At 60.6% G+C, this 25,031-nt stretch overlaps 1 protein-coding gene across 13 annotated transcripts in view; it reads left to right on the top strand.

Annotated features, from left to right (window-relative positions):
• Positions 1 to 22,008: 22,008 nt before the first annotated feature.
• Positions 22,009 to 25,031, top strand: part of UNC13A (unc-13 homolog A) — a 37,341-nt gene continuing 34,318 nt past the window's right edge. For 8 of the 13 annotated variants that reach the window (XM_064396761.1, XM_064396760.1, XM_064396758.1 and 5 more), the window contains exon 1: positions 22,010 to 22,152. In XM_064396761.1, coding sequence (XP_064252831.1) covers positions 22,131 to 22,152 — 22 coding nt within the window. In that variant the 5' untranslated portion in view covers positions 22,010 to 22,130. Of the gene's footprint in view, positions 22,153 to 25,031 lie in introns of all 13 variants that reach the window. The other 5 variants (XM_064396757.1, XM_064396755.1, XM_064396750.1 and 2 more) reach the window with 1 other exon arrangement.

Genomic DNA, 25,031 nt, shown 5'->3' with positions numbered 1-25,031 from the left:
GCGGGGAGGGAGGAGGAGGAGGAGGGAGAGAAGGAGGAGGAGGAGGAAGGCTCCGGCCCCGCTCGCCCGGCAGCGCGACGGCGGCCCCCGGATGGTGCGGGTAGGTGGCGGGGGCTGCGGCGCGGCCCCCCCGGGCCCGGCTGGCTGCGGGGCCGCCCCTCCGGCCCTGCCCGGCGCGGGGGAGGCGGGGGGCGCGGCCCCGGCGCGGAGCTACCGCAGCGCGGGGAGGAGCCGCGGGCAGCGCTGGGCCCACCGCCCGCCCCCGCCCCGGGCATCCCCCGGGCACCCCCGGCCCCGCTCAGCCCCGGCCGCCAGCTCGGGCATTCCCCGGGCACGGCCCCGGCTCCGCGCCGCGGAGACTCGGCCTCACCCGGCTCACGGCCACCCCCCGTTCCACGGACACCGCTCCCCCGGTCACTCCGGTCCCCCGGGGCGGACACCCCGCTGGTCACCCCCCCGCCACCCCTAGGTGCAGACCTGCCCTGCCCACCCTCCCTGCCCCCGGCCTGGCGGCAGACACCCCCGGCTGTGCCCCCAGCCCTCTCGAGCATCCCCCCTCCCCCAGGGCTCCCAGCCATGGCGCCCCCCCGCTCCGTGTTCTGCTCCCTTCGCCCCTTCCCCAGGAGCAGCCCCGATTCCCCCGCTGTCTCTCAAGGCCACGGGCTGCTTTGCACCGGGGGCTTTGCCCCCTCCCCAGTCCCGCTCAAAAGTTGGCAGCGACCCGGGCACTGGGCTTGGTGCGGCTGTGGGGAAGGGCTTGTGGGGGGGGGGGGAGCGATTCCCTCGTTTCTATCGACCCCTTTTGTGTCTGGACCTGGATTTTTAACCCTTGTTATCGAGTAATCCTTTAATCTCTTAATCCTTTCAAATAACCATATTTTTCTATAGGAAGGCAACAAAAATTAGATATTTTTTCAGTTTGCTGAGGGCCGAAGCGTGCATCGTGTGCCTGGATTTTTCGGCACGCTCCGTAGTCCTGAACAAACAGGAACATAATCTCCGTCTGCCTTGAGCTCAAATGGTTTCACTGTGATAAATAATATGCTAAATAATTTATTGTACATTTTAAAAATAAAATTAAAGCAAAGTACTCAGTCATTTCACTAGTTTTTATTCCATTATTTTCCCCCTCTTTTTTATATATATATATATATATATATATATATATATATATTTTTTTTTTTTTTTTTTTTTTTAGGGGGGTACTCTGAGCCTGATAATTTTTACAATCTCAGCTCTAATTTAGCAGGGATTTTGGATACACGGGAGGTTTATTTTATCCATCCCCTATATCCCCTTTGCCTGCTAAACCCACCACATGCATACCAAGATACTGGACATTAATTTGTACATTCACAGGATATTATATTATATGCATACATATATAGATATGCATATATTTACTGAGTTATTTGTCAAACACAAGTACGGCCATCGGCCTTATGGAAATGAGATCTAATTTTATTCCAGCTGCCTATAAAAAAGAAAAGAAAAATTCTTTAAATTTAAAACCTCTCGAACTTTTTTCACGTTGTTTTTTGGTTTGTTTTTTTTTTTTAATCGCCATCTGTTCCCCCCCAAAAAAGCCACTTCCCTGTTTTAAAGCTGAAAAAAAAAAAAAAAAAGGCTGAAATGAGCAGTTCCCTCGCCTGGTCCCAGCTCCAGAAGCCTCGAGGAATGTAAACTCGGCGGTAACTCCGCTCGCCGAGCACAGTTTGCATTTTCTGCCCGGCTCTGAGCGCGATACGGCGCAAAAATAAACCCTGGGAAGAATTTGCCAATTTTTAACCGCTTCCAAGGCCGCCGTGGTGCCCGCTGGCAGCTCCCTCTCTCCTGCCAGGGTTTTATTTTTCTCCAGTGATTCCTCGTCCCCCCTGGCCTGGCGGGTTTGGGGGGACGTGGATATTTGGGCTCAGGCCGTGGGAGATTGCGGGGCCGTGCCAGGCTGGCAGTGCCCGCGTGGGTGAAGAGGGAGAGAAAGAGAAGGTTGGGATTTCATTTTCCCTTCTGCGAGGCCCGGGGGTGCAGGGTGATGGGGAAGGGGTTATTTATTTCTTCATGATAAAGAAGTTATTATTTATAATAAATAATTGTTTGTATTTATTTATTATAAATAAACAACTGCCGTGGTTATTTATTTTTGTAATGCTGTTAAAAGTATTTCCTGGGTGATTCAAAGCCGGGGCTGAAGGGCTGCTGGCCTTGGTTTTGAGACATCCCCGCGGGCTTCCAGTGGCCCAGGGGCACACCTTGTGTGGCCCCAAATTCATCCTGCAGTGTGTCCCCCGAAATGATCCCATTTCTCCTCTGGCAGTGGGGACTCATCCTGCAGCAACCGTAACAGCCCTGGCCGAGGGTGGAAATCATTTCAGTGCAGAGTGGCACCTGCCCTGGCACTGGCAGGGCAAAGGGCACCCCAAATCCTGGCCCCTGACCCAGGGGTGCTGCAGGATTTGGGGTGCCGTGGGCCGTGCTGCCCGTGGGGCTGGAGAGCTGCCACCAGACCCTGCGGTGACTGTCCCCACTCCCCCTGCTCCCTGCAGCCCCTCAGCCTGAACCCCAGCTCCTGGTGTAACCCCCAGGCAGAAAAACACTAAAAATACAAATATCCTATTTTTTTTTGTGTTCCCAGGCTTGCTGTAAACAGTGTTTTGGGGATGGGGGTGGAATCCAAACCCAATTTAATTTTCCTGTGCAGGCCATCCCTGCTGCCTCAAATAAAACCAAAAAAGTGGGGTGGATTTGGGGCGCAGTTCTGTTCCTCCAAGTGGTTTTTCGCAGGGATTAAAGCCTGGAGGTGGAAGCTGAGTTACCCCGATCCCAGGGAGTGGCTGGATCAGGCCCTTTGTTCATTCCATGGGTTTTTATCCCGGCCTGTTTGTGTGCTCATGACCCCCCGTCTATAAAACCAGTGCTTGGAACAAGTGGAAATTTGTGGGGCCCCCCCCCAAGCTGGATTTTATTTCTAAAGGGCATTTCATGGTTGATTTGTGCTGCTAAGACACCTCGATGCCAACTTTTGGGCTCAGCCAAGGGGGTGCAGATACCCATGGAGCAGCACAGGGCTGGGTGCCCCCCCATCGCCACGGGAAAACATCCCCCAGCCTCATTAACCCTTTTTTGGGGCTCATTTTTAACATTTTTACAGGGTTTTTTCCAAGGTCCCATTCTGCTGGGCGCAACAGCACGGCTGAGCCACGTCCCTCTCTGGAAAGAGGGAGAGAAAGGGAAATCATCTATGTTGGGATAGTTTTGTTGCTGCCTTTCTTTGCTTTTAAAATAACTTTTAAGGAGAATATTCTGGTTTTGACCAGAATTTATTTACTTTATTCCTGCATATGGCTCTTGGCCTGGATCCCAAACAGGCAGAGGTCTGGCCTGGCTCGATTCAAAGCCAAAACGTGCAATGAAAAGAGATTTTTTTTTTTTCCCTTTTCTCTTTCTTTCTAAAGCAGGTTTTTAACTAGTGAAATTGTTGCTGACAAGGAGGGGATTTCAGTTTAAAAATTGCTAGCAGATTTCGGGGAATTATTCTGCAGGAATTTCAAGAGGTTTTAGGATTTTTTCTGTGGCTTTTTATTGGTTTTTTGGCCGCAAGTTACATGTAAAAAAAAAAAAAAAGAATCCCCAATTTTCCCCCCCACTCTGTATTTTTTCCATTGGCTCAAACATCACCTTTTCCTCCTGGATTTGCTGGAACCAGCCCTCCAAGAGCTCCTGTAGCCCTTTCCCTGCTCTCACACAGTGTGGCACAGGGAACTGTGACCTCACCGGAGAAAAGCTTCCCCAAAATTACCTTAAAACTTGGTTTTACATCAAAAGGGGCTTTGGGGGGGTTTGCTGAATAGCTTCAAACACCACCACGGGCCCATGGTGCTGCTGCCCTCCCTGTGCTGGGGGCATGGGCCAGGATTTCTGCAGCCACATGTGGATGGAGGCACCAGGAATTCTTGCAAACACCGAAATTTCACTTGTTAAAAAAAAATTCCCAACAACAACCAAACCCCAAATGCAACCAGGAAATGTTTCCTCACTTGTTTTTTTTTTTTTTTTTTTTGGTTTTGGTTTTGGGTTTTTTTTTGTCCATAAAAAGACATAAATCAAATCTGGCCACTCTCCCAGGGCTGATTTGTCGTGTTGGTGTTGGGGAATTTGGGGAAATTTCTGGAGTGGGAGGAATGGGGAGGAATATGGCCCTGACTCTTTGTTTGGAGCGAGTGAATCCCAGTTTGGTTTTTGTCTCCTCTTGCAGACATAGCTGGGTCCTGCCGCTGTCCCCATGTCACGGTCACGCTGCCATGGCAGCCCCTTGGCCCCTGCAGCTCAGTTTAGGGAGCAGGAGCACCCTGGTGCCAGTGTCACCCCGGTGCCACCCTGGGCACAGGGATGTGGCTCTGCACCACCACACCGAGCCCAGCAGCGCCCCAGTGCCAGGGGGCTCCCCAAAATGTTTGTGTGCCAAGGGGAGCAGCAGCCAGGGGTGAGGGAGGGGACAAAAATCCCCCCAAATATGGCTTTGCTGGAGGGGAGGGCAGAGGAGCGGGGAAGCTTTGGGGAGCTGAAAGTGAAAGTGGCGGGCAGTGGGTGCGGCGAGCACCGCGAGTGTTTTGGGGACCCAGCTGGCACCCTGTGCCCTGGGGGATTCAGTCCCCAGAGCTGGCCCTGGTGAGGGCAAAAGCAGCTGCTGGTGGTGCTTTGGAGCCCCAGCAGAAGTGGGAAGGAATCCTGGGGGAATTTTAATCAGTTGCCAAAGCAAACAGAAGCGCGGGGAGGTAACGAGGTACCTGCTCCCGCGCCGGATCCAGCACCTCGGGCTCAGCCCCTCCCAGCCCCCTTCCCACGGTGTGTGCCCGGCGCTCCAGGGCGATGCCAGGGCAAGCACCCGGCAGCAGCCATGGAGAACCACCGTGGCCCATTGCAGCAGCTCCACAGCGGGGCCAGGTGTGGGGCTCACACTCCCAGCACAGCCCTGGAGCCCAGAGCTGGCCTCGGACCCTCCAGCAGCTCTTAGATGAGGCCTTTGCTGTGGGAGGAAATGGTTTCTCCGAGGATTTTGTTTGCCAGAGGAGAAAACTGGGCTGGAATTTGCAAGAAGAAAGTTTGAGGGGAATGGCAAAGAATTATTATATTAGTTTTCCAGAAGGAGCTTCCAATTGTGGCGGCACACAGCGACGTGTCCCGGAGCGACACAAACCAGGGCAATACCCAAAAGTGGTATTAGGTGAAGGGTCCCTTTCCCAGGAAAAGTTTGGCAACTCGAGACTCTGTTGCCAGCCTCTGTCTGCAGCTAAACCAATTACTGCAGACAAATTGGCATGGACGTTCGCCTCACTGAGCTCTCGGCCGCACAAAGGGCTCGCCTGCCCTCCTCGCTTTCCCTCCTCGCCTTCCCTCCTTGCTGTCCCTCCTCACCTTCCCTCCTCGCTTTCTCTCCTCGCTTTCTTTCCTCACCTTCCCTCCTTGCTTTCCCTCCTTATTTTCCCTCCTTGCTTTCCCTCCTTATTTTCCCTCCTTGCTTTCCCTCATTTTCCCTCCCTTTCCCCCTTCCCTGACACGATTTTACGAGAGAGGAAAATTACTCGGATGCTGAGCGTACTGTAAGTAATAAGGGCTTTGAAAATAGGCTCCTAATTAAAAATGATACCACTGCTCGTTTGTTTTTAAGCACATATTAAACTTTCTTCCCTTTCCTGCTGCATTCAAATGTTGGGGTTGCTGGCTTGGGTCTTTTTTTGTGAAAACTGGCTTTCCATGCCGTGATTCTGGTTTGATTTGATTCCCCCCTTCTGCCCCCCCTGGGGTCTGCTTCGAATTAACGAAAGCCAAATCCAAGAAGCTGGAAAGGGATATTATAGAATTTTCCATGTCCTTATTATTTTTTTTATTAGCGGGACCAGGCAGCTCGGCAGAGCAGGGAGTTTGTGGCTGGGGGGGCTGCGTGAGGCACTGCTGGGGGGACAGCAGCCCCCACCTGCGGCTCGAGGACCTCAGCCTCAGGGGGCACGTGGCCCGAGCGTTTAGCACAGGGCATTGAGCTGCACCAGGAGATGGGATGTTCTGTCTCAACGTGGGGTTTGCAGGGTCACCCTCCCTGCAGCACCCCAGGCTGGTGGCAGGGGTGCCCAGAGCTGGCGTGGCACCCGCACCATGGTGCCCTGGCATGCACCAGCCTGGGCACAGGGGGCAGGCGCTGGGGATGCTCTAACCTGCCAGGGGCTCCCTGGGGGATGTGGTGGCACTCGGGGATGCGGGTGCTGCTGGCTGTGACAGTGCCCCAAGGCCAGGCACTGTCCCCTGGCAGGTGCCCAGTGGGTGGTGGGTGCTGTGAGACCCTGTGGGGTCAGTGCCAGGGCCAGGAACCCTCTGCAGGGTGGGGGGCCTTGGACAGCCCTGGGAAGAGGGTGCAGGGGCTGTGTCATGGTCCTGCTCCAGCCTTGGCTCACAGACCCCAAGGATGGCAGGGCCAGGGGCTGTGGCATTGCCGAGCTGCGTGAGGACAGACGCCTCACCTTGCCCGCTCTGTGCCAGGGCGAGGGAATTCGGTGGCTTTGGATTTGTTCCCCGCCCGTTTCGCACTCGGGGCGCTCAGAGCAGGGCCTGGAGAGTTAACAGCAGCCACGCCAGCTCTTGGCCGCCGGCACATGCTCTGCCCGGCCCTGAACCGCCGCCAGCTCCCGCTCCGGCAACAACAGCCCCCATTGTGTGCCAGGCGCCCCGCGCCAGCACCCAGCTGCCGCCCGGGCCGAGGGTGCAGCGCAGGCCACAAGTGGACTTTGTATCCCTGCTTTGGGCTGCTGGGTGGTGCTTTGCTGCTTGCCTTTTTTTTTTTTTTTTTTTTTTTTTTTTTTTTTTAATAGGAAGCGAGGAAAACAGGGCGTTCGGCTCCCGGCGTTTCGCCCAGCCGCTCTGCAGCGAGCCGGGAGGAAAATATTTTTTTAAAGACAATTGCTTGGCTCTTTTTGCCTTTTATTTTGTTTGGTTTTTTCTCCTTTATTTTTCCTTCTTTTGGCCTTTCATTTTGCTTTTTTGCCTTTCATTTTCCTTTTTTTTTGCCTTTTTTTTTAAACTTTCCCCCTCTTTTTCTTTTCACCTTTCCCCCCATTTTTTGCCTCAGCTTTTTTCCCTTTTTTTTTTTTTTTTTTTTTTTTTTTTTTTTTTTTTTTCCCCTTATTTGCTGCCTTTTCCCTGGTTTCTTGGATCTCTCCCTACGGTGGCCCCGGGTGCATCGCCTCCGAGGGGCTGTGTTTACCCAAGTGGCACCATGTTTGTCACCGGGGCTGGATTGCTCCGGTGTCTAAATATGTGGCGGCGGCACGTGACAGCGGGAGCAAACATCCTCTGCTGGCTGCCAGCGCCTTCTCCCGCAGGATTGGGGCTGAGGCCTCGCAGCTGCTGCACCCGAGCGCTGCCTTGGGGCTCAGCCCCGCCCTTCAGCTGTTTTGGGGTGAGGAAGGGGATCTCAGCCCTCGTGGGCTGCCTCGTGGATCTATCCCTGCTGCCCCGTTCCCATGGGTGAAGGAGAAGCACCACGTTCCTCTGTGTTCCAAGTGGGGAAACTGAGGCACAGCTCCTTCTTTGCAGGGGCAAATCAGACCCGTGGGGGAGGATTTTCCTGCTGGATCCTGAATATTTTTAAATCTACATTTTGGGGCCTTTTGGGGTGAAGGCCGTTGCCGTGGCAGAGATGGGGGTCTCACACCCTGCTCCTGCCCCCGTGGCACTTTGGACAGGGCTCTGTGCGAGGAGCATCCCTGGCTGAGCGGGGGTGGTGGGGAAGGTGCCCAGCCCAGGTGTGCAGGAGGGCACTTGGCAGCACGGAGCAGCAGGACCCACGCTGGCACTCCCCACCTGCCCGGCCACGCTGGCCGCGCTCCCAGAGCGGGAGGAGGGGGAAGGCAGTGCCACGGGCCAGGAAGCCCAGCCAAATCTCGGCCCAGCGATAATGTTGAACATTGATTTCTGTATTCCCCTTCCTCCGGCCTGGCAGGACTGTGGGATGTGTGGAGCCAACAGCTCCTGCAGCCGGAGCCTCCATCATGGGGCATCCTGCATCCGTGTGTGCCCTGCATCCCAGCCAGCTCTGAGGCCCAGACCTGCAGGGGAACTTCAAGGCAGAAAGAGGCTCCAAATAAAGGGTATTTTGGAGGAATGGAGGCACCATTTCTGAATCCAGAGGGTTTTTGGCTGCCAGCAGGCCCTTCTGGGTGCTCTGCTGTGTCCAGCATGTGCCAACCTCATCCCGAATCCCAGCCCTGCCCTGGTCTCTGGATACCCCTGACACCCCAAACACCCCCAACACCCCCCAGACACCCCCATGCTGCACCTGTGTCTGACACTGGGATGCGAGCAGGGCTGTGGGGAGTGCAGTGCAATCCCTGGGCTCCAAAGTGTCTCAGAAATGTGGGTTTCAGGTCACATTCCCAGACCCCTGCAGCCCCAGCCTCCTGCACAGGGCACGGGTCTCTCCAGGCTGGTGCATCCCAGACCTGCCAAGGTGCTGGTGCAGGTGTCACTCTGCTCCTGCCCCATCCTGCCACCAGCCGTGGAGGGGCCACAGCAGCACGGGCACCCCAGAGCAGCCCCACAGCACCATAAACCCAGCTCCAGCCCTGGAACTGGGAAGTCTGTCTCGAAACCAGTCCGACTAGAATAACTGGGAAGGCAACTGTGGTTTCTTTTCAGGAAAAAAGAGATCTCGAAAAAGAACTGAAACTGTTTTCATTTGGACAAAAATATTCCTAGACATTTTTCCACATTTTGCCAGCAAGAAAGAGCATTTGCTTTTCATTTTTCAATGGAAACCCAGAGAAATGTAATTGAAAATGATGTTTTCCCTGAGAAAGAAGAAAAAGGCAATTACTGTTAAAAATCCATTTTGGTAAAAACAAAGCAACTTGGTGAAAGAAAACCCTCCCCAAAGCAGGCCTGGCCTGTGCTGACACAGTTCCCCCTGAGCTCTCATCCTGCCGGGTGCCGGGGCCGGCCGCTGGTCACTCTCGTCCCTGGTGTCCGGAATGGCCGGGAGCTGGCAGTGGCCAGCAGCCAGGACTGGCCTGACAGCGGCCGTGGGACACAGCAGGACACCCCCACCACGTCCCACCACGTCCCCACAGCCCGCCTGCATTTTGGAGCGGGGTGTGAAGCAAACATGAGACGACCTCAAACACTCAGTCCCATGGTGCTTTTTGGAATAGTGATAATTAAATTCAGACTTTTTTCCTTTCAAAATGCCCTGGAAAAATCCAATCACTTTGCAAATCAAAATAAGCATTTCCAATTAATCCTCTAACTTGAACCACATGGCTTTTAGGGAACGCGGTTGCACTCTGCTGAGACGCTATTTTTAAACCGGTGACGGCTCCGGCGATGTTCCGAGCGTGCTGCAGACAGGCACGGCACGGCCCAGGCTGCCGGGGGCTGCCCGCGGAGCTCGGGGGCTTTTGTTCCCCTCGCTGTCCCCCCTGAGGTGCCGGCAGTGCCCCTGGCCAGCACAAGGGCAGGTGACAACTCTGGCTGCAGGGACACGCTCGAGGCTCCCTGAGCTCAGCTTTCCTCCTCCAGCGGTGGTGCCACTGTGGCAGAGGGGACAGACAGCCGCAGCCTCCTGCTCCCTCCAGCCGAGGGGTCCCAGCAGCAGCACGTTCCTCCCCTGGCTGGGGCTGAGGCTGCACAAACCCATCACAGGCTGCCTGGGCACCGGGGCACTGCCAGGGACAGGGGAGGCTGGGGGTGTGACAACAGTGCCCATGCCACAGATGGAGCATGAGGACACTAAAGCTTCCCCCCAAACTCCCTCCTGGATGACTGCAGAGACTCTGCCAGCAGGGAAAAGCCCCACCTGCAAGGCTACTATGCCCAGCACCACTCCCAGTTGTGCCAGTGGGAGGAACTGGTGGCATGCTGGGTCACCTTCCCCTCTGACACCTCTTATGACCCTTGGGGACAGGAGCCTTGAGCCCGTGGTGGGCAAAGGCACCCAGGTGAGGGGTGGGCCCAGCTCCTGCCTCCCGGCGCCTGTCCCTGCCCCACTCCAGCAGTGGCATTTCCAGGGCCCCTCCCTGGTGGTGCCAAGGCAGTGCTGAGCCGTGCCAGCTGCCACCCGCCGGGCCTGGGGGGTTATTTTTAGCCCTGGCTGGGGATTTGGGTGCTAAGCAGCCGGCACCTCACAAGCTGATTTGAGCACTAAGCTGAAAAGCTGGGGACGTGGCCAAGGCGGGCACGGATCCGGCCCCGGCCCCCAGCTGCCCCCGGCGCACGGGAAAGGGGAGCCGAGCCCTCTGGGGAGGAGCTGTGGGCTAGTACCCCCGTCCTGCTGCCCTGCCTGTCACCCCCAATGCCCAGGGGTGCCAGGGGCAGGGACACGGGGGGAGTGGGGCTTTGGATCCCCTCCAGGCTGTGGGGGCTGGCGCTGGGAAATGCTGCCGTGGGCTGGGCGAGGCGGGAGCAGGCCCCAGCCAAAGTCAACTCAGCCACCGACATTCCCAGGATCCATGTGCTGACGGACGCCCCAGTGCCCGGGGCCAGGGCAAACGGGGTGCTATCCACCCCCCCAAATCCTCCTCTTCCTCACACGTGTGCTCCTGCACGTGTTTTTCCTCTGGGACTGTTTTGGGAGCAGCCAGGAGCCTGCAGCATCCCCTTTCCTCAGAGGCTGAGGCTGTGGCGGGGCCAAGGTTGGGTTTGGCACTGCTTTGGGCACGGAGCCAGCACCTGGAGCTGGAGCCATGGAGATGCTTGGGGCCCGGTTCATCCCACTCTGGGGATACTGTGCAGCACCCACATCATCTGTGCAGGGGAAAATTAGGGTGCTGAGCTGCTCTGGGAGCTGTGGCAAAGGAGGGATGGCAACAGAAGACAATGGCGTGCTGAGAGTGCCCTTGGCCTCAGCCCAAAACCTCTCGCTTTGTCCCCTAACCAGCTCCTTGTCACCTTCATCACCTCCTGCCCACTCCTCGTCTCCCATGCTGGCATCATTCCCCTAGGGCCATTCCCCTGGGGACACCAGCTCGGTGACACGCTGTGGGTGGCTCATCCCAGCAGGTGAATGGCACGAGGGCTGACCTTGGCCTGTCCCCCCCTGCATCGCCCCTCACCAGCTCCAGGGTGGTGCCCGCTGCTCGCAGAGCCCGCAGCGTCCCCGCCATGCCAGCTGGCTGCCAGCCCTGCCTGGCACCGGGGCCTGCCCGCTCCTGCCCGCACATGCCAGCGGCAGAGCCGGGCCCAGCCCCGCGCTCAGCACCTGTGCCAAGGAGCGCAGCCTGACCCTGCCGGCACCGCGCCCGCCCCGCACGTCGCGCTTCGCTCTCGCACCGCGACGGGCTCGTCCCCGCAGCGGGCTCGGGCACCGGCACCCGCCGTGCCTGCCACGGGCAGCGTGCACCCAGCCGGCTCCGCTCCCCCTCCCGAGGAGCCGCAGCATCTCCGGCTGCGCCCAGGCTGGTGGGTGTTTGGCAGACGGGCGTGGAGGCGGCTCTCGGCACTGTACCTGTGCCAAGCAGGCGGCTCCGAAATGCTGCCGGTGCCAGGGGGCATGGCTGGACCCCAGCGGTGGTCCGGGGGAGCTGATGGGGGAAAAGGAAAATGGGGAGCAGCCCCAGCCCTCCCCTGGCTGTGCCAGGCAGGATAGCGGGGCTCTGCTGGAGGAAGGAGGCGGCTGCGTGCGGCGTCCGGCCCTGCCGTGTGGGCTTCCCAAGCTGCTCGCCGTTCATTTCAGAGCTTATTAAGAGCTGGGCTTTGTCAATAAGGCACCATATAAAGCACATTGTTGTCTCTTAGCAACCTTAACTAGTTTAAGAAGAATTTTGTTTGGTGGTTTTTTTTTTTTTTGAATATAGAAGAAATTCACCAGGAAACGGCTGCGCCAGCCGGGTTCATCCGGGAGCACCCGCTCTTCCCGCACGAGTCAGCGGCACAGCACAATGGCTTGGCCACATCTCCAGTCCCAGCTCCCAGCGAGCAGGGCCCGCTCCCAGTTACAGAATGGGAGTGCAGGGAGCACTGGGAGGCTGCTGGGGGAAGGACACAGACCCAGGGATGGCGATGCTGGTGATGGGGAGATCACCAGGCTCTGCCAGACCCCCTCTGGGCAGCCTGCAGGAACGGGGGGAGGGTGTGGAGCCACCCTGTACCCGGTTTGAGGACAGGAGGGAGCCTAGGCCATGCCCCATTATTCCCTGTGTCCCCAGCCCTGGCCCTGCACAGGAGCTGATAGAGTGCCAAGGGCACCAGGCAAGTGGTGGCAGAACCCCACGTCCTCCTCTCCTGCCAGACTGGGACCAGAACGGGTGGAGACAGGGCTCCCACCACATCCCTGCCTGCGCTGGACTGGGATTACTGGGCCCCAGCCTCTCACTCTGCGTGGTGCTGGAGCTGGTTAATGGCAAACGGCGCCTGGGAGCATTAACCCAGGCGGGGGGTGGGAAGGGGGGGTACAAACAGGCACCGAGGGTGAATCTGCAACCGCAGGAAGTCAGTTATTAATTCGAGGGAGACGTTTTGCCCCTTGATTTACTGTCATCGGGCCTTTATGTAACGGCAGGGCAAGGGTGGGCAATGCTGTGGGGGGGGTGGATGAGGTGGGGTGCAGTCCAGCACCCCCCCAGTGCTCCCTTCTGCTGCTTCCTGAGCCCCCCATGTGAAAGGAGAAGGGGATCAGGGTGGGAACCCACCAGCTCAGTGTGCCACTGTGTGCCAGGGGAACATGGGGGACCCCGAGAGAGTCCCTTGCCTTCCCCATGGCACTTCCTCCTCCCCGCCCCCCAGTTCTCAGGCTGGCCCCCGGCAGGCTGTTGACATGGCTGGGGCCTCGTGTCCTCATGTCACCTCCTGGGTCGGGGGACAGGAGCTGGCAGAGCAGCAGCCGCCCGCGTGGTGCTAGTGTGCAAACACGGGGGAGTTTGTGCACTTGCACATGTGGATGGGGGTGCACGTGTGACCACGGGGGTGCACGCACATGCCTGTGCGTGTGCAGATGCGTGTGCACACGTAGCTTTAGCACGCCTGTTCAGGTGTGTGTGTGCACACACATGCACTGCTCTCCTCTCAGCACACAGCACCAGGCACACGCTGAGGAACACGCGTGCACATGCGGCAGGGACAGGGCACACGTGGGCTGTGGGACCCCCAGCAGCCCTGAGGGAGCACCGAGTGCCAGGGGACACGGCAGCCCTGTGGCAGAGGCCACGCGGCATGTCAGAAGCCCAGGGCTCTGTGGCGGGGGGACACGTGGGGTTCCAGGGGACACAGCCGCCCTCGGTGCCGGCTGGCGGGTGGCCCGGGCGGGAGAGGGCTGGGGGATGCAACACTCCCCTGCCTTCAATTGGCTGAGCGATAAATAAATAAAAGGGAATTAAATAAATAGAGGCGAGTCGGTTTATATAATCGCTGGTACAGTTTGTCCTGAACCTCTGCACGGATTAGAGAGCTGGCACCGGCCGTGGGTCATTAGCAGCTGGGCTGAGCCCCCCCAGCGCGACTGCCCCGGCCCCGCCCGCGGCCCCCAGCCTTGCCCCCTATTTACCTATCCGGGTACTTTTTAACGAGAAACCTTGGGCAGGGCCGTGCATGTGTGTGCGTGTGTGAGCTCTGCAAACGTGCACAGGAGGGCACACGGCTGTGTGCGGGCCCAGGTGTGCCAGAGCAGGTTGGTGTGTGTGCAAGGGGCTGTGTGTGTGCGTGCCCGTGTCCACCGTGTGTGCGTGTGTGGGGGGGCGTGCACAGGAGTGTGTGCATGCACGTGTGTTTTCGAGTTTGTGTGCAAGGGGGCCAGCACACGCATGTGCCTCTGCACGTGGTGTGCATGTGCAGACGTGTGTGTGGGCGCCTCACACCTCTGTGTACAAGCACGCGTGGTTTTCCCCCCTCTGCTCAGGAAAGCACCTTTCTCCCTCAGCTCAGTTTCTGCCTGGGTGCTGGGGTGTTCCTGCAAAACCTTTTGGTTTTTCCCTGCCTTTTGGAGCAGCCCCTGGGAGGTGAGTTTGTTGGAGTGTGGGGAGCCCCCTCACAAAGTGGGGCACGCAGGGCAGGAGGCATCAGTGTGCCCCCCGGCCCAGGGCTGCCCACAAACCTCGACTGCCCTCCTCAGCTGCCCCAAATTCTCCGCGCGGACACGGCACAGCGTCCCACGGCGGGGATGGCCAGCAGGAACCCTGGGCTCATCCCGAACTGTCCCCGCAATGCCCCGCGGGGCACCCCGAGCCCCGCGCTGCCGCCCGGTGCCGGGGCTGAGTATGCCCGTGACGTGTCTGTGCCGGGGCCGGTGCCGGTGTCCGTTCCACGGTCCGTGCCCATTCCCGTGCCAGTGCCCGTTCCCGTGCCCCTGCCCGTGCCGGTGCAGATGCCGGTGCCTATTGCCGTTGCCATTACCGTTCCCATGCCCGTTCCCGTTCCCGTCCCCGTTCCCGTTCCCGTTCCGGTGCCCGTTCCCGTCCCCTTTCCCGTGCTGGTGCCCGTTCCCGTCCCCTTTCCCGTGCTGGTGCCCGTTCTCGTGCCCCTGCCCGTGCCGGTGCCGCTGCCCGTTGCCGTGCCGGTGCAGATGCCGGTGCCTATTGCCGTTGCCATTACCGTGCCCGTGCCCGTTCCCCGTTCCCGTGCGCGCTCTTCTGCTGCCATCTAGTGCCCACGCACGGCGCCTTTCGCCCGTGGCCTTCCCCGCCCGGGCAGTGCCTCGGCTCGGTCGGCCCTGGAGAAGCCACCGGTACCTTGGGGACACCTTGGTGCCCTGTCTGGGGGGTGCCGGCGGGCTGGGCCCCACGGCTTTGGAGCCTGAGGTGGTGGTGGGCCCTTGGCTCTGGGGAATGGGAGCAGCATTCCCCTGGAAAGTGGGACAAAGCCAGCAGAAGCACGGTGCCCGGGAAGGGCTCGGTGGCACGGGTTGCTGCAATGGCACTTGCATGTCCCTCCCGCCACGCCCTTCCCCGCAGCCACCTCCACCTCACCGGGCACAGGCTGTGCTGGAGGGGTGCAGGATCCTGCTTTTACCCACCACTGACCATCCTGGCGCTATTTGTCCCTGGAAGGGACCGTGCCACGGAGGGGCCACCGAGCCCAGGCAGCACCAGCCACCTCGCTGCCCCTGCAGCCGTGAGTGCCCGACCCGCGGACGCCACCACAGCCGTCCCGACGGAGCCATTCAGTGCAGGATGATGGAGAGCAGCTCCCTGCCTCTCCCCAGCTCCCTGAGAGGGATGGACGCCTCGCCCTGCGCTCGGTAGCTGCTGACTCAGGGCTGGATGCGGCTCTGCGCGGCCGCCGGGGCTCGGCAGTGAATCCAGCGCTGGAGCGCGCTGCTGGCCCTGCCCCGCGGGGAGGGGGTGATCGATGGGGTGTCAGCAGAGACTCAGGCTCCTTGGGGCTTTGCTCAGGGACGTCTCGGCAGGAGATGCCGCAGAGGTATTTTTAGGCGCGTAATTCATAGCTACCTCCAGCCTGATTAATTTTTTTCTCCCTTGGTCAATCTATCACACGCTCTGCCCTGGCGGATGGATGCGTGCCGGGAGCTGGGCGTGCTGGGAGGGGCTGAGGCAAAACCTGGACACGGGGTCCTTTCCAGAAAGCTTCATTTGATTGTTTGCAATGGAGTAAAACAAAATACCTGTATGAGGGACCCCAAATGCTGAGAAAACCCCAGCCTCAGGTGCCCCCCAGCAGGCCAGGGTGGGTGCAGTGGTGAACACCTGTGAGCAGAAATTGGTTCTGGGACTATGTGCTGACCTGGACCAGCTCCGGGGGTGCTCCAGCCTTTCCCAGGACACTTTCCCAGCTAGAGATGCCAAAATGGGAGCCAGGGAGAGGCTGCAGCATGCCACATCTGTTGTCTCTGGTGAAAGCACTTCCACTGAGGCCTGATTCAGCAAAACTGTGTTTCCCCAATTGCTGCTGCACCCGGGATGAGGACACACAGTCCTGCGGGCTGCCAGCCTCTCCCAGGGGTGCAGGCACAGAAGGTGGATCAGGCAGCTGATGTGATTGTCCCCTTGTTGGGAAATGTGAGCTTAGGGAGCTCTGAGGACAGCTCTGATTTGGGCTTTAGGCTCCCGTTTATGCTTGTGCCCACCCCCCTTCTGCACCCTCACAAACTCTGTGAGTGCCACGGCACCAGCTGCCCGGGTGGGACCCAGCATTTGTGGGTGCAGCGCAGGGCACGCAGCAGTGGGGTCACCGTGACACCCCAGCGAGGCCCTGGGCTCCTGCCAGTCCCTCTTCCGGCCGGCCGAGCGTCACCCACCGCCCCCGTGTCCTGGCGCGACCCAGCGTCCCTGCGCCAGCGCGGGCTGCGGGGGCCGCCTCAAAGGAGCATTTTCCTGCTCTGAAGCCCCGGCTCTGTTCGGCGTCAGGCAGGGCAGTGGGGTGCTGGGGCAGCGTGGGTGCTCCCGAGGGAAGGGGCACCGCACTCCCGCTGGGCACGGGCGCTGCCAGTGCCCCCCACCTCCAGCCCTTTGATTCCGGCCCAGCCTCTTGCCCTGGGAACTGCAGCTGCCCACGGCAGGGTCGTGCGGGGCAGGATCTGATCTCCTCTCCCTGTGCTCTGTGCCTGAGCCGCAGCATGGTGCCAGGCACCATCCCTGCATGAGGAGAGGGACGCCCCAGTGTCCCCAGGGCTTGGGGTTTTTGGGGTTCCTGCAAGCCTGAGTGGCAGTGGCTTTTGCTTCCTGGCAGGAATCTGCTCAGCCTGTTCAGCTTCCCAGTTCTCCTGTCCTGGGAGATCTGTGGGGTCCCTTGCAAAGGGTGATGGGTTCTTGGGAGCTCGGGGACTGCCTCCCCCTGCTGAAGATTTTGCTGTGAAGCTGGAGAGAGGTTCCTCTGCTTCCCAAAATCAGCCCAGGCTTGTGCCCAAGGGAGTCTTAAATCCAGTTTAAGGCAATTCACAGCCCCTGCCTTGGGCCAGCACAGGTGCTGGGGGATGAACAGACAGACAGACACTCAGGCCCCCTTGCTGGCATTGTCTCAAGGACAGGAGCTGAAGGGGTTGGACAGGGCTGGGAGAGGTGGGATGGGGCTCATGTCAGCAGAAACCTTCACTGCCAAGCAGGGAGATGCTGTTTCTTGCCAGCAGCAAAGATTCCTCCAAAACCATGTGAGTAAAGCACCAGGAGTGAGCTGGGCCAAGGACAGCCAGGTTGGGACCCAGGGCAAGGCTGGGATCAGTGTGAAACAATAGAAATCCAAACCCCTGGAGCAGCGAGATGACCACTGAGCTCACGTGGGTCAGGGCTTCCACCCCAACCCTCCCTCCCTGCCTTGGTCCCAGCCAGGGCCGTGGCACAACCTTCCTGTCCTTGGCCCCGAGTCCCTCTTTAGCCCACGATCAGCTTCCCCCTCCAAAATCAAACAGCCGAGGGGTCCCTGCAGCCCTGCCCCGGCCGCCCTCACTCACCATCCACCAGGTCCTGGCCCTCACGTCGTAGCAGAGCTGCCACCTCACCGAGCCCCCGGCCGCCGCCCCGCCTGCCGCCTCCATCCCCACCGGCTACTCCGGGAGGCGGCTGGCACGGTGCCCTGCTCCCGGTGCCATCACAGGTACTTCTTCCCCTCAAAAAGCACCCAGGGCAGCTCCCAGCCCTGGGAAAAGCAGCTGGATGGAGGCGAGGAATAATCCCAGTCCGGGAGTTCCTGGGCTGCCCCCGGGGAGGCGGGTCGGCTGCTCTGGGTGGGCTGGTGGGTGGTCACTGCCGGGCAGAGGCTGTGCCGGCGGCTGGACAGCCAGAGGGACAGCACCCATGTCAGCAGGACAGAGGGACTCTGGTGGCTGGGACAGCAAAGGGCTGTGCTGGGTCTTGGAGGGTTTGGGAGTTGCTTTGGCTTTGTCTGCCCAGGGAAGGGGCTGCTGCAGGTGCCACCTACAGCCTGCCGGCCTCTGCTCCAGGGACCCCAACATGTCCCCATGTGGGTGATGGGCTCCCATGTCACCCGTTCCAGAGCTGTCCTGTGTCCCCCAACACACATGTGCTCAGACGGGGGCACCCTCCTTCTCCTTCTCCTTCTCCTTCTCCTTCTCCTTCTCCTTCTCCTTCTCCTTCTCCTTCTCCTTCTCCTTCTCCTTCTCCTTCTCCTTCTCCTTCTCCTTCTCCTTCTCCTTCTCCTTCTCCTTCTCCTCCCCTCTAGCTCTGTAGAAACTCAGGGATGAAAAGGGGATGTGTGGGAGTGTCACCTGAGGATCTGGGGGGTCGGACACCAGCAGAGCTGTGGGGGCTGATCTCTGCTCCCAGTGGGGGGCAGGATCTGTCCCTGGGGATTCCTGGCCCTGTCACCCTGGTCCCAGCATGGCCTGCCCCGAGGAGGTCAGAGGTGCCTCAGGGTGACATCCTTCTGGCCCCACTGTTCCCACGCGCCCTGTGGGGCTCCCCAAAGATCCCTGTGGGGTTCACATCTGTCCCTTCCCTCTGAGCCTGCTCCGCACCCAGGCATGAGCCATCCTGGGTTTTGGGCTTTGCCACAGGGAATCCTGACCCCAGTGCGTGCTCAGTGCTCTCAATTGTTTGTGTCACCATGTCCATTTAGCATCCCTTCTCCTAGGAATTGTGATTTGGAGTTTGGGGGTTGTGGGCTGACCCCCCCAATGCATGGCTGGACAGCCAGCTCTGGCTTTGTTCTTCTCAGGGACAATCAGATCCTTCCCAGTGCTGCCTACTGGGACAAACTGGTCCCTGCTGGGTGCCCAGCCTCCCCCTATGCCCCCTGTGCCCCCTGCCCTCCTGCCTGCTGCTTGCAGACTTTCCAGCCCCAGGGTTTTGCTGCAGGGTTGATAAAGTTTTTGAGGAGGTTTGGGGTTTTTTTTTTTGCTTTTAAGGCCCAGGAGTTATGGGAGAAGCTGAGTTTATGCTGAGCTGGAGATTTGATGACATTTGGGGATATCCAGAAAGAAGCTTTGGGGATGGAGCCATGCTGCTGCCTGGGGCCCAGGGGGCTTGGGCACCACCACAGACACAGTGCCAGGGGATCTCGGGGTGGGAGAGATGGCTGTGTGGGAAGGGAAGCATCACGGGGGGCGGGTTGCAGGAATTCAGCTCCTGGAAATAATTAATTTCAGGGCATGGAGATTACTTCCTGATTTACTTTTTTTTCCCTAAACACTATTTTTTAAAATCCTTAATTTTGATCCAAAGCCAGGCCTTTTCTTGAGAAATGAACTCTGGAGATCCTCATGAACACTTTCGTTTCCAATGAGACTTTTTTTCATCCAAACGAGGGCTTGGGGCAGAAAATAAATGCAAGGCTGAGCCATGGTTGCAGCTCAGAGCTGGTACCAAGGCAGGAGGGTGGCACTGGGCAGCAGTGGGTGCTGGGGGGTGGTCAGACAGATTGGAAATCTTCCCGTTTGGAATCTTCCAGAATTGCTGTTTGGTTTGGAAAAGGTGGCTTTAAAGAGGTGTGTGATAATGTGAGTGTGTGTGTGTGTGTGTGTGTGTGTGCGCACAAGCAGGCAAGTGTGTGTGTGATGAGTGCGTGTGTGACACAAGTGTGTGTGTGATGTGTGTATGTGTGACACAAGTGTGTATGTGATGGGAGTGGGTGTGTGACTGGAGTGTGTGTGTAACAGGAGTGTGTTTGTGATGTGCGTGTGACAGAAGTGTGTGACATGAGTGTGTGTGTGACAGGAGTGTGTGTGTGTGAGACATGAGCACGTGTGTGACGAGTGTGTGTGTGTGACACGCATGTGTGTGATGTGTGTGTGTCATGAGTGTGTGAGTGTGTGTGATGCGTGTGACTGTGTGTGTGTGATGTGTGCATGTGTGATGTGTGTGTGCTGTGTGTGTGCCCCACGTGTGCCAGCACACGCCGATGTGCTGACGCTGAGTGGAGCAGACAGGTCCCGCTAGAGGCAGCTCTGCTGCCCCAGGGCTGGCAGAGGCAGGGAGGAGATGCCATGAGACGGCACCAGAAATACACACAGAGGCCTTGGTGGGCTGGGAAGAGCCTCTGGCACAGCGCTGCCTGTGGGGAAGGGCTCTGGGCTGTCTGGGGGGCTCCTGGCAGGATGGTGTTTGTGGGGGCAGCGCTGTGGAAATGCCATGTGCCAGAGCTGGGGGTGCCACACCCTCCTGGTCCATCACCCGGGACTTGATGGGGGTCTGGAAGTGCTGTGACAGGCCCTGGGGGCAGAACGGGGTGAGAGGCCCCCAGAGTGAGGGGTGGGAGGGAGGGAGGTGGCCTCAGTGCTGACCCCCACGCTGGCGTGGGCCCACTCTGCCGTTCCTGGGGCAGGGCTGTTGGGAAGCAGAGAGCCAGGAGAGTGGAGGTGCTGGGGAAGGGGCTGGGGCTGAGCCAGCTGCTCCAGGCCGAGCACCTGGGGGCTTGCCTTGGCATCTCAGCACTGCCCGGGGTGATCCTGCCTCCTCTGGCTCGCCATTGGTGCAAAGCCCAGCTCTGTGTGCCTCAGTTTCCCTGGCAGGGAGGGCTGTGCCCACTGCTGCCCACCGTACCAGTTCCTGGCCCGTCCCTGCAGTACCCCCAGGGCCTTATCCCTGGAGAAGGGAGGGAGATGGCAGCGGGGCTGTTCACAGCTGGGCCTGCCTGCTGCCCAGACTGGGTCACCCTGCCTGGGCTGTCACCTCCCGGGGCTCTGCGTGGGTAACGGGGCTGTGCAGGTGTGTGAGGGCACACAGGGGTGTCCAGCTGCCACACCTGTGCCACCAGGGCCTCCAGGACTGCGCTGTCAGGGGGCTGACCCACCCAGGCCTGGGGCTGCTCGGGAGGGTCAGGCCCTGCTGCTCGTTTGGGAGCACTCATTAGTGATGAGGGACCAGTGTGAGGGTCAGGCCGGGGCACTCAGCCCCACAGGTACCTTTGTGTACCTTTTACTGTTCTCTGCCTCAGTTTCCCTTGGCATCTCTTTTCCCCCGGTGTTCCTGACGCCACTTTCTGCTGCTCCCATGGCAGTGACATAGTGACACCTTTGCTTGTGCCACCGGGATGAGCAGGATGGCAGAGTGAGCCCATCACCTGGCCCACGGCAAGGGGAGGCAGACAGGGACGGGATGAAGGCCTGTCTGAGCCTGTGTCCCCAGTGACGGAGGTGGGGGTCTCTGCCTTATGCTCATGTGGGACCCCTTCCATGGGGGCCGGCACCTGGAGAGGGTGCTGGTGCCTCTCTGGGACCGTGGCAGCTTCTGCAGCCCCTGAGCTGGCATCGCTGCCCAGATCTGAGCATTTTTTGGGATGTCACATTTGGTGGCTGAGAGGAGAGAGGGGACAACAACGGGGAGTGACAACGACAGTGTGCCCCACCTGCTCAGGCCCGTCTCTGACCATCCCGGGGGGGCATGCCTGGGTAAACTGTGCACCCCAAAGCCAGCCCCTGTTTGAGCTGTGCAGGCAGGACACAGCTCCCCCGGCCCAGGCAGACCCAGCCTGCCGGGGAAAGGAGGGCACCACAGCCCCCGAGGCTGAACGAGCCAGCCATGCCCCCCGGACAGCACCGACCGCCCCCTCGGGCAGGACCCCCGCCCGTTCCGCGGGGCGCTGCGGCTGTGCCGAGCCGTGCCGAGCCGTGCTTTCTGCGTTCCGTGCCGAGCTGTGCTGTGCCGTGCGTTCTGCGCTTCGTGCCGCGCCGTGCCGTGCGTTCTGCGCTCCGTGCCGAGCCGAGCCGAGCCGAGCCGTGCCATGCCGTGCCGAGCCGAGCCGAGCCGAGCCGAGCCGTGCCGAGCCGAGCCGAGCCGTGCCGTGCCGTGCCGAGCTGAGCCGAGCTGAGCCGAGCTGAGCCGAGCCGTGCCGTGCCGAGCCGTGCCGAGCCGTGCCGTGCCGAGCCGTGCCGAGCCGTGCCGTGCCGAGCCGAGCCGTGCCGTGCCGAGCAGAGCCGTGCCGAGCCGTGCCGAGCCGTGCCGTGCCGTGCCGAGCCGTGCCGAGCCGTGCCGTGCCGAGCCGTGCCGAGCAGATCCGTGCCGTGCCGAGCCGAGCCGTGCCGAGCCGAGCCGTGCCGAGCCGAGCCGTGCCGAGCGCTCCGCCCCCCCGGGACCCCAGACCCGTCTGGGCCCCGGCGCCGGGCGGGGCTCGGGGGCGGCGCCGCGCGGGCGGGGGCGGCGGTGACGTCAGGCGCTGTCCGCGGTGCTGAGGGAAGATGGCGGCGCGCTAGAGCCGGGCGGCGGCCAGGGCCCCCCGCGCCCCCCGCGCCCCCCGGCGCCCACACCGCCGCCATGTCGCTGCTCTGCGTCGGAGGTACCGGGGCGCGGGGCGCGGGCCGGGCGGGGGGCGCGTCCCGCGGCCCCTGTGCCCGGGGCGGAGAGGGGCGAGCGCGGGGCTGCGGGGCCGGCGGGGCTGAGGGGAGTGCGGGCGGCAGGGAGCGGTGAGGGGGGGGGTCGTGGGAACGGCTCCATTCACGAGCGCCCGGCGCGTGGATTTATGAATGAACCGGCGGGGGCGCGCGCGCGGCGCGGGAGCCGGGAGTGGGGGTGGGGGAGGGGCGGGGGTGTGGGCGCGCCCTGCCCGCACAGGGATCCCCGGAACCCCCCGGGATCCCCCGGAACCCCCCGGGATACCCCCGAACGCTGGTCCTGACCCCAAAACCCCACCGGGAGGGACGGGGCTCCCTCCGTACCTCCCGCCGCCCCGTGGGGACGGCAGGGGAGGACGGGACTCCCCCCGGAACCCTCCTGGCTCCCCTCCCGCCGTGGGAAGGGGGCTCCCCCCGGAACACCTCCCGGGCTTCCCTCATAACCTCCCAGCGCCGTGGGGCGGGGGCTGCCCCCATAACTTCCCACTGCCGGGGAGGGAGGGGGCTCCCCTATAAACCCCCCCGGGCTCCCTCCGTGGCCCCCCCCGCCTTGGGGAGGGGGCTCGCCCCTCGCCGCCCACCCCAGCCTCTCCAGCTTGCCGCCCCTTCGGAGCCCCGTTCTTCCCATCCTGCCCCCTTCACGGCTCTTCCCACGCCCCCCTCAAGCTCAGACCTCCATGTGCTCACCCCCGAGACACCCCTGCCCGTACACCCCCCCACCACCGCATCTCTCCCCATACACCCCCCTACTCATCCCTGCCAGGGCCCCACCCCTCACGCCTATCCTCAGGCACCCCCATCCTGCAGATGCAGCCCTCTGCATTCCCAACCATCCCTCATCGAAAACACCCCATCTGTGCCCCCAGCACCCCACATCTATCCCCGACCCCTAAAATCCCTCCACTCGCAAACATCATCCATCCCCATCTATGTATCTCTACATTCTCACTCCCCTGAACAGACCCCCTGCACCCCAAATCCCACATTCTCCCCACTTCCCTCTGTAAACCCCTAAATGCCCCCTCAGATTACAGCCCGAGCCCCAGCCCCACCTCCTGCAGCCCCCTCTGCCCCTGCAGGTGTTGCCCGACCTGGGCATGGGGATGCTGGTGGGAGTCAGGGCAGCAGGGGGGGTCAGGGTGGGGGTCCCTGTGCCCAGTTAGGGGATCTGGTGCTGGTCACCCCATACTGGGATGAACTGGGGGACTGCACAGGTAGGGGATCTCTGCACCCAGCACACTGAGCCCTGCCCAGCTCAGTGCACAAATGAGCCCTGCAGGCTTGGCCTCAGCCTTGCTGGTCAGTCTGGACTGAATGCTCAGTAATGGGGACAGAATTCGGGAGGGGGTTCCTTTACCCCCTTCTCGAGGCCCTATGACATCCTGGTGGGGATGGGGTAGCGCTCGTGTGTCTTGGGGTCCTGGGATGGAGGTGGCAGAGTGACAGCTGGGACAAGGTGGGGCACGGAGTGTCTGGGATTCCCCCACCCCAGGTGAAATCTGGAGGAAATGGGGCTCTCCCGGTGCTGCCTGAGTTCATCAGGATGGGGGCTGTGCCCCCTTCCACCCCCTGACATGTCCTTGTCCTTGAGGCACTGTCACAGCCCCCTCTCTGGTGGCAGTGCCACAGCTGGCGTGCCCCCGGGTGCCCCCCCAGCCAGCCCCAGATTTCGGGTACTCTCCTCTGGCAGGGGGGTGCCTCTTCACTGCCACTGAAAGGACTGTCACATGTGGTGACACCCTCGGTGACGCCGGGGGTGGCTGCTGAGAAACAGCTCCGAGTGGGTTGGGGCTTCCCCCAGTGCCCCATCACCACGTCACCACTCGCCGGTCACGCTTCTCGTGCTATTTTGGGGTCCCGGGGGCGGGGGTGCCACCCCAAAGCCTCCCCCGGCTCTGCCTGCCCCTCCCGGGGGGCTTCATGCCAGGGGGTGTCCCTGCATGACAGGCACTGGAGTGACCTGGGAGTGTGGGGTGAGTGGGGACAGGAGGGGGTGTCTGGAGTGGCGGGAGGCAGACGGACAGATGGACAGGCGGGCGGACGGGCATCTGGAGAGACAGATGGAGAGACGGAGGGACAGATGGATGAAGGGGATGGGAGACGTGATCACAGAGGCTGAGGGTGGGTGGGTGGACTGACAGAGGGGTGGAGGGACAGGGGGAGAGGAAGGACAGAGGGTGGATGGAAGGACAGACAGGTGGGTGGACGGATGGAAGGATGGATGGGTGGAGGGTGCATGGAGGGTTGGACTGAGGGTTGGATGAAGGACATAGGGATGGACAGACAGATGTATGGGGGGATGGACATAGGGATGAGTGAGTGGACAGAGAGTGGGGTGGACAGGCAGAGGCGTGGGTGGGTGAACAGAGAGGGGAGTGGACAGAGAGACAGGTAAAGGGATGGACAGAGGGATGGACACACAGGAGATGGAGAAATGGTGGGTGGTGGCAGTGGGTGGACAGACAGGTGAATGGATGGACAGACAGAAGGATGGGTGAGTGGAGAGCCAGGAAAATGGACAGAGGGGTGGGTGGATGGCTGGAGGGGTGGGAGGATGGATGGACAGCAAGATGGATGGCAGATGGATGGGTGGATGGCTGGAGGGATGGGTGGGTGGAGAGACTGGTAAATGGACGGGCAGCAGGATGGATGTACAGAGCGATGTCTGGACAGACAGTCAGGCCTGTTGGGGCATGCCAAGAGCCCAGCCCAGTTTTCATGCCATTCCCAGTCCAATCTCTGCCTGCTGCCTCCTCCCTCAATTTCCCCAACTGGTCAACACCCCCTGAGAGGAGCCAGATCACCCCAGCCTGGGAAGACCCCA

This window comes from Passer domesticus, chromosome 21 (assembly GCF_036417665.1).
Source record: "Passer domesticus isolate bPasDom1 chromosome 21, bPasDom1.hap1, whole genome shotgun sequence".
Taxonomy (NCBI): Eukaryota; Metazoa; Chordata; class Aves; order Passeriformes; family Passeridae; genus Passer; species Passer domesticus.
The sequence above is the reverse complement of the archived record's forward strand: the minus strand, read 5'-3'. Positions and strand labels throughout refer to the sequence as shown.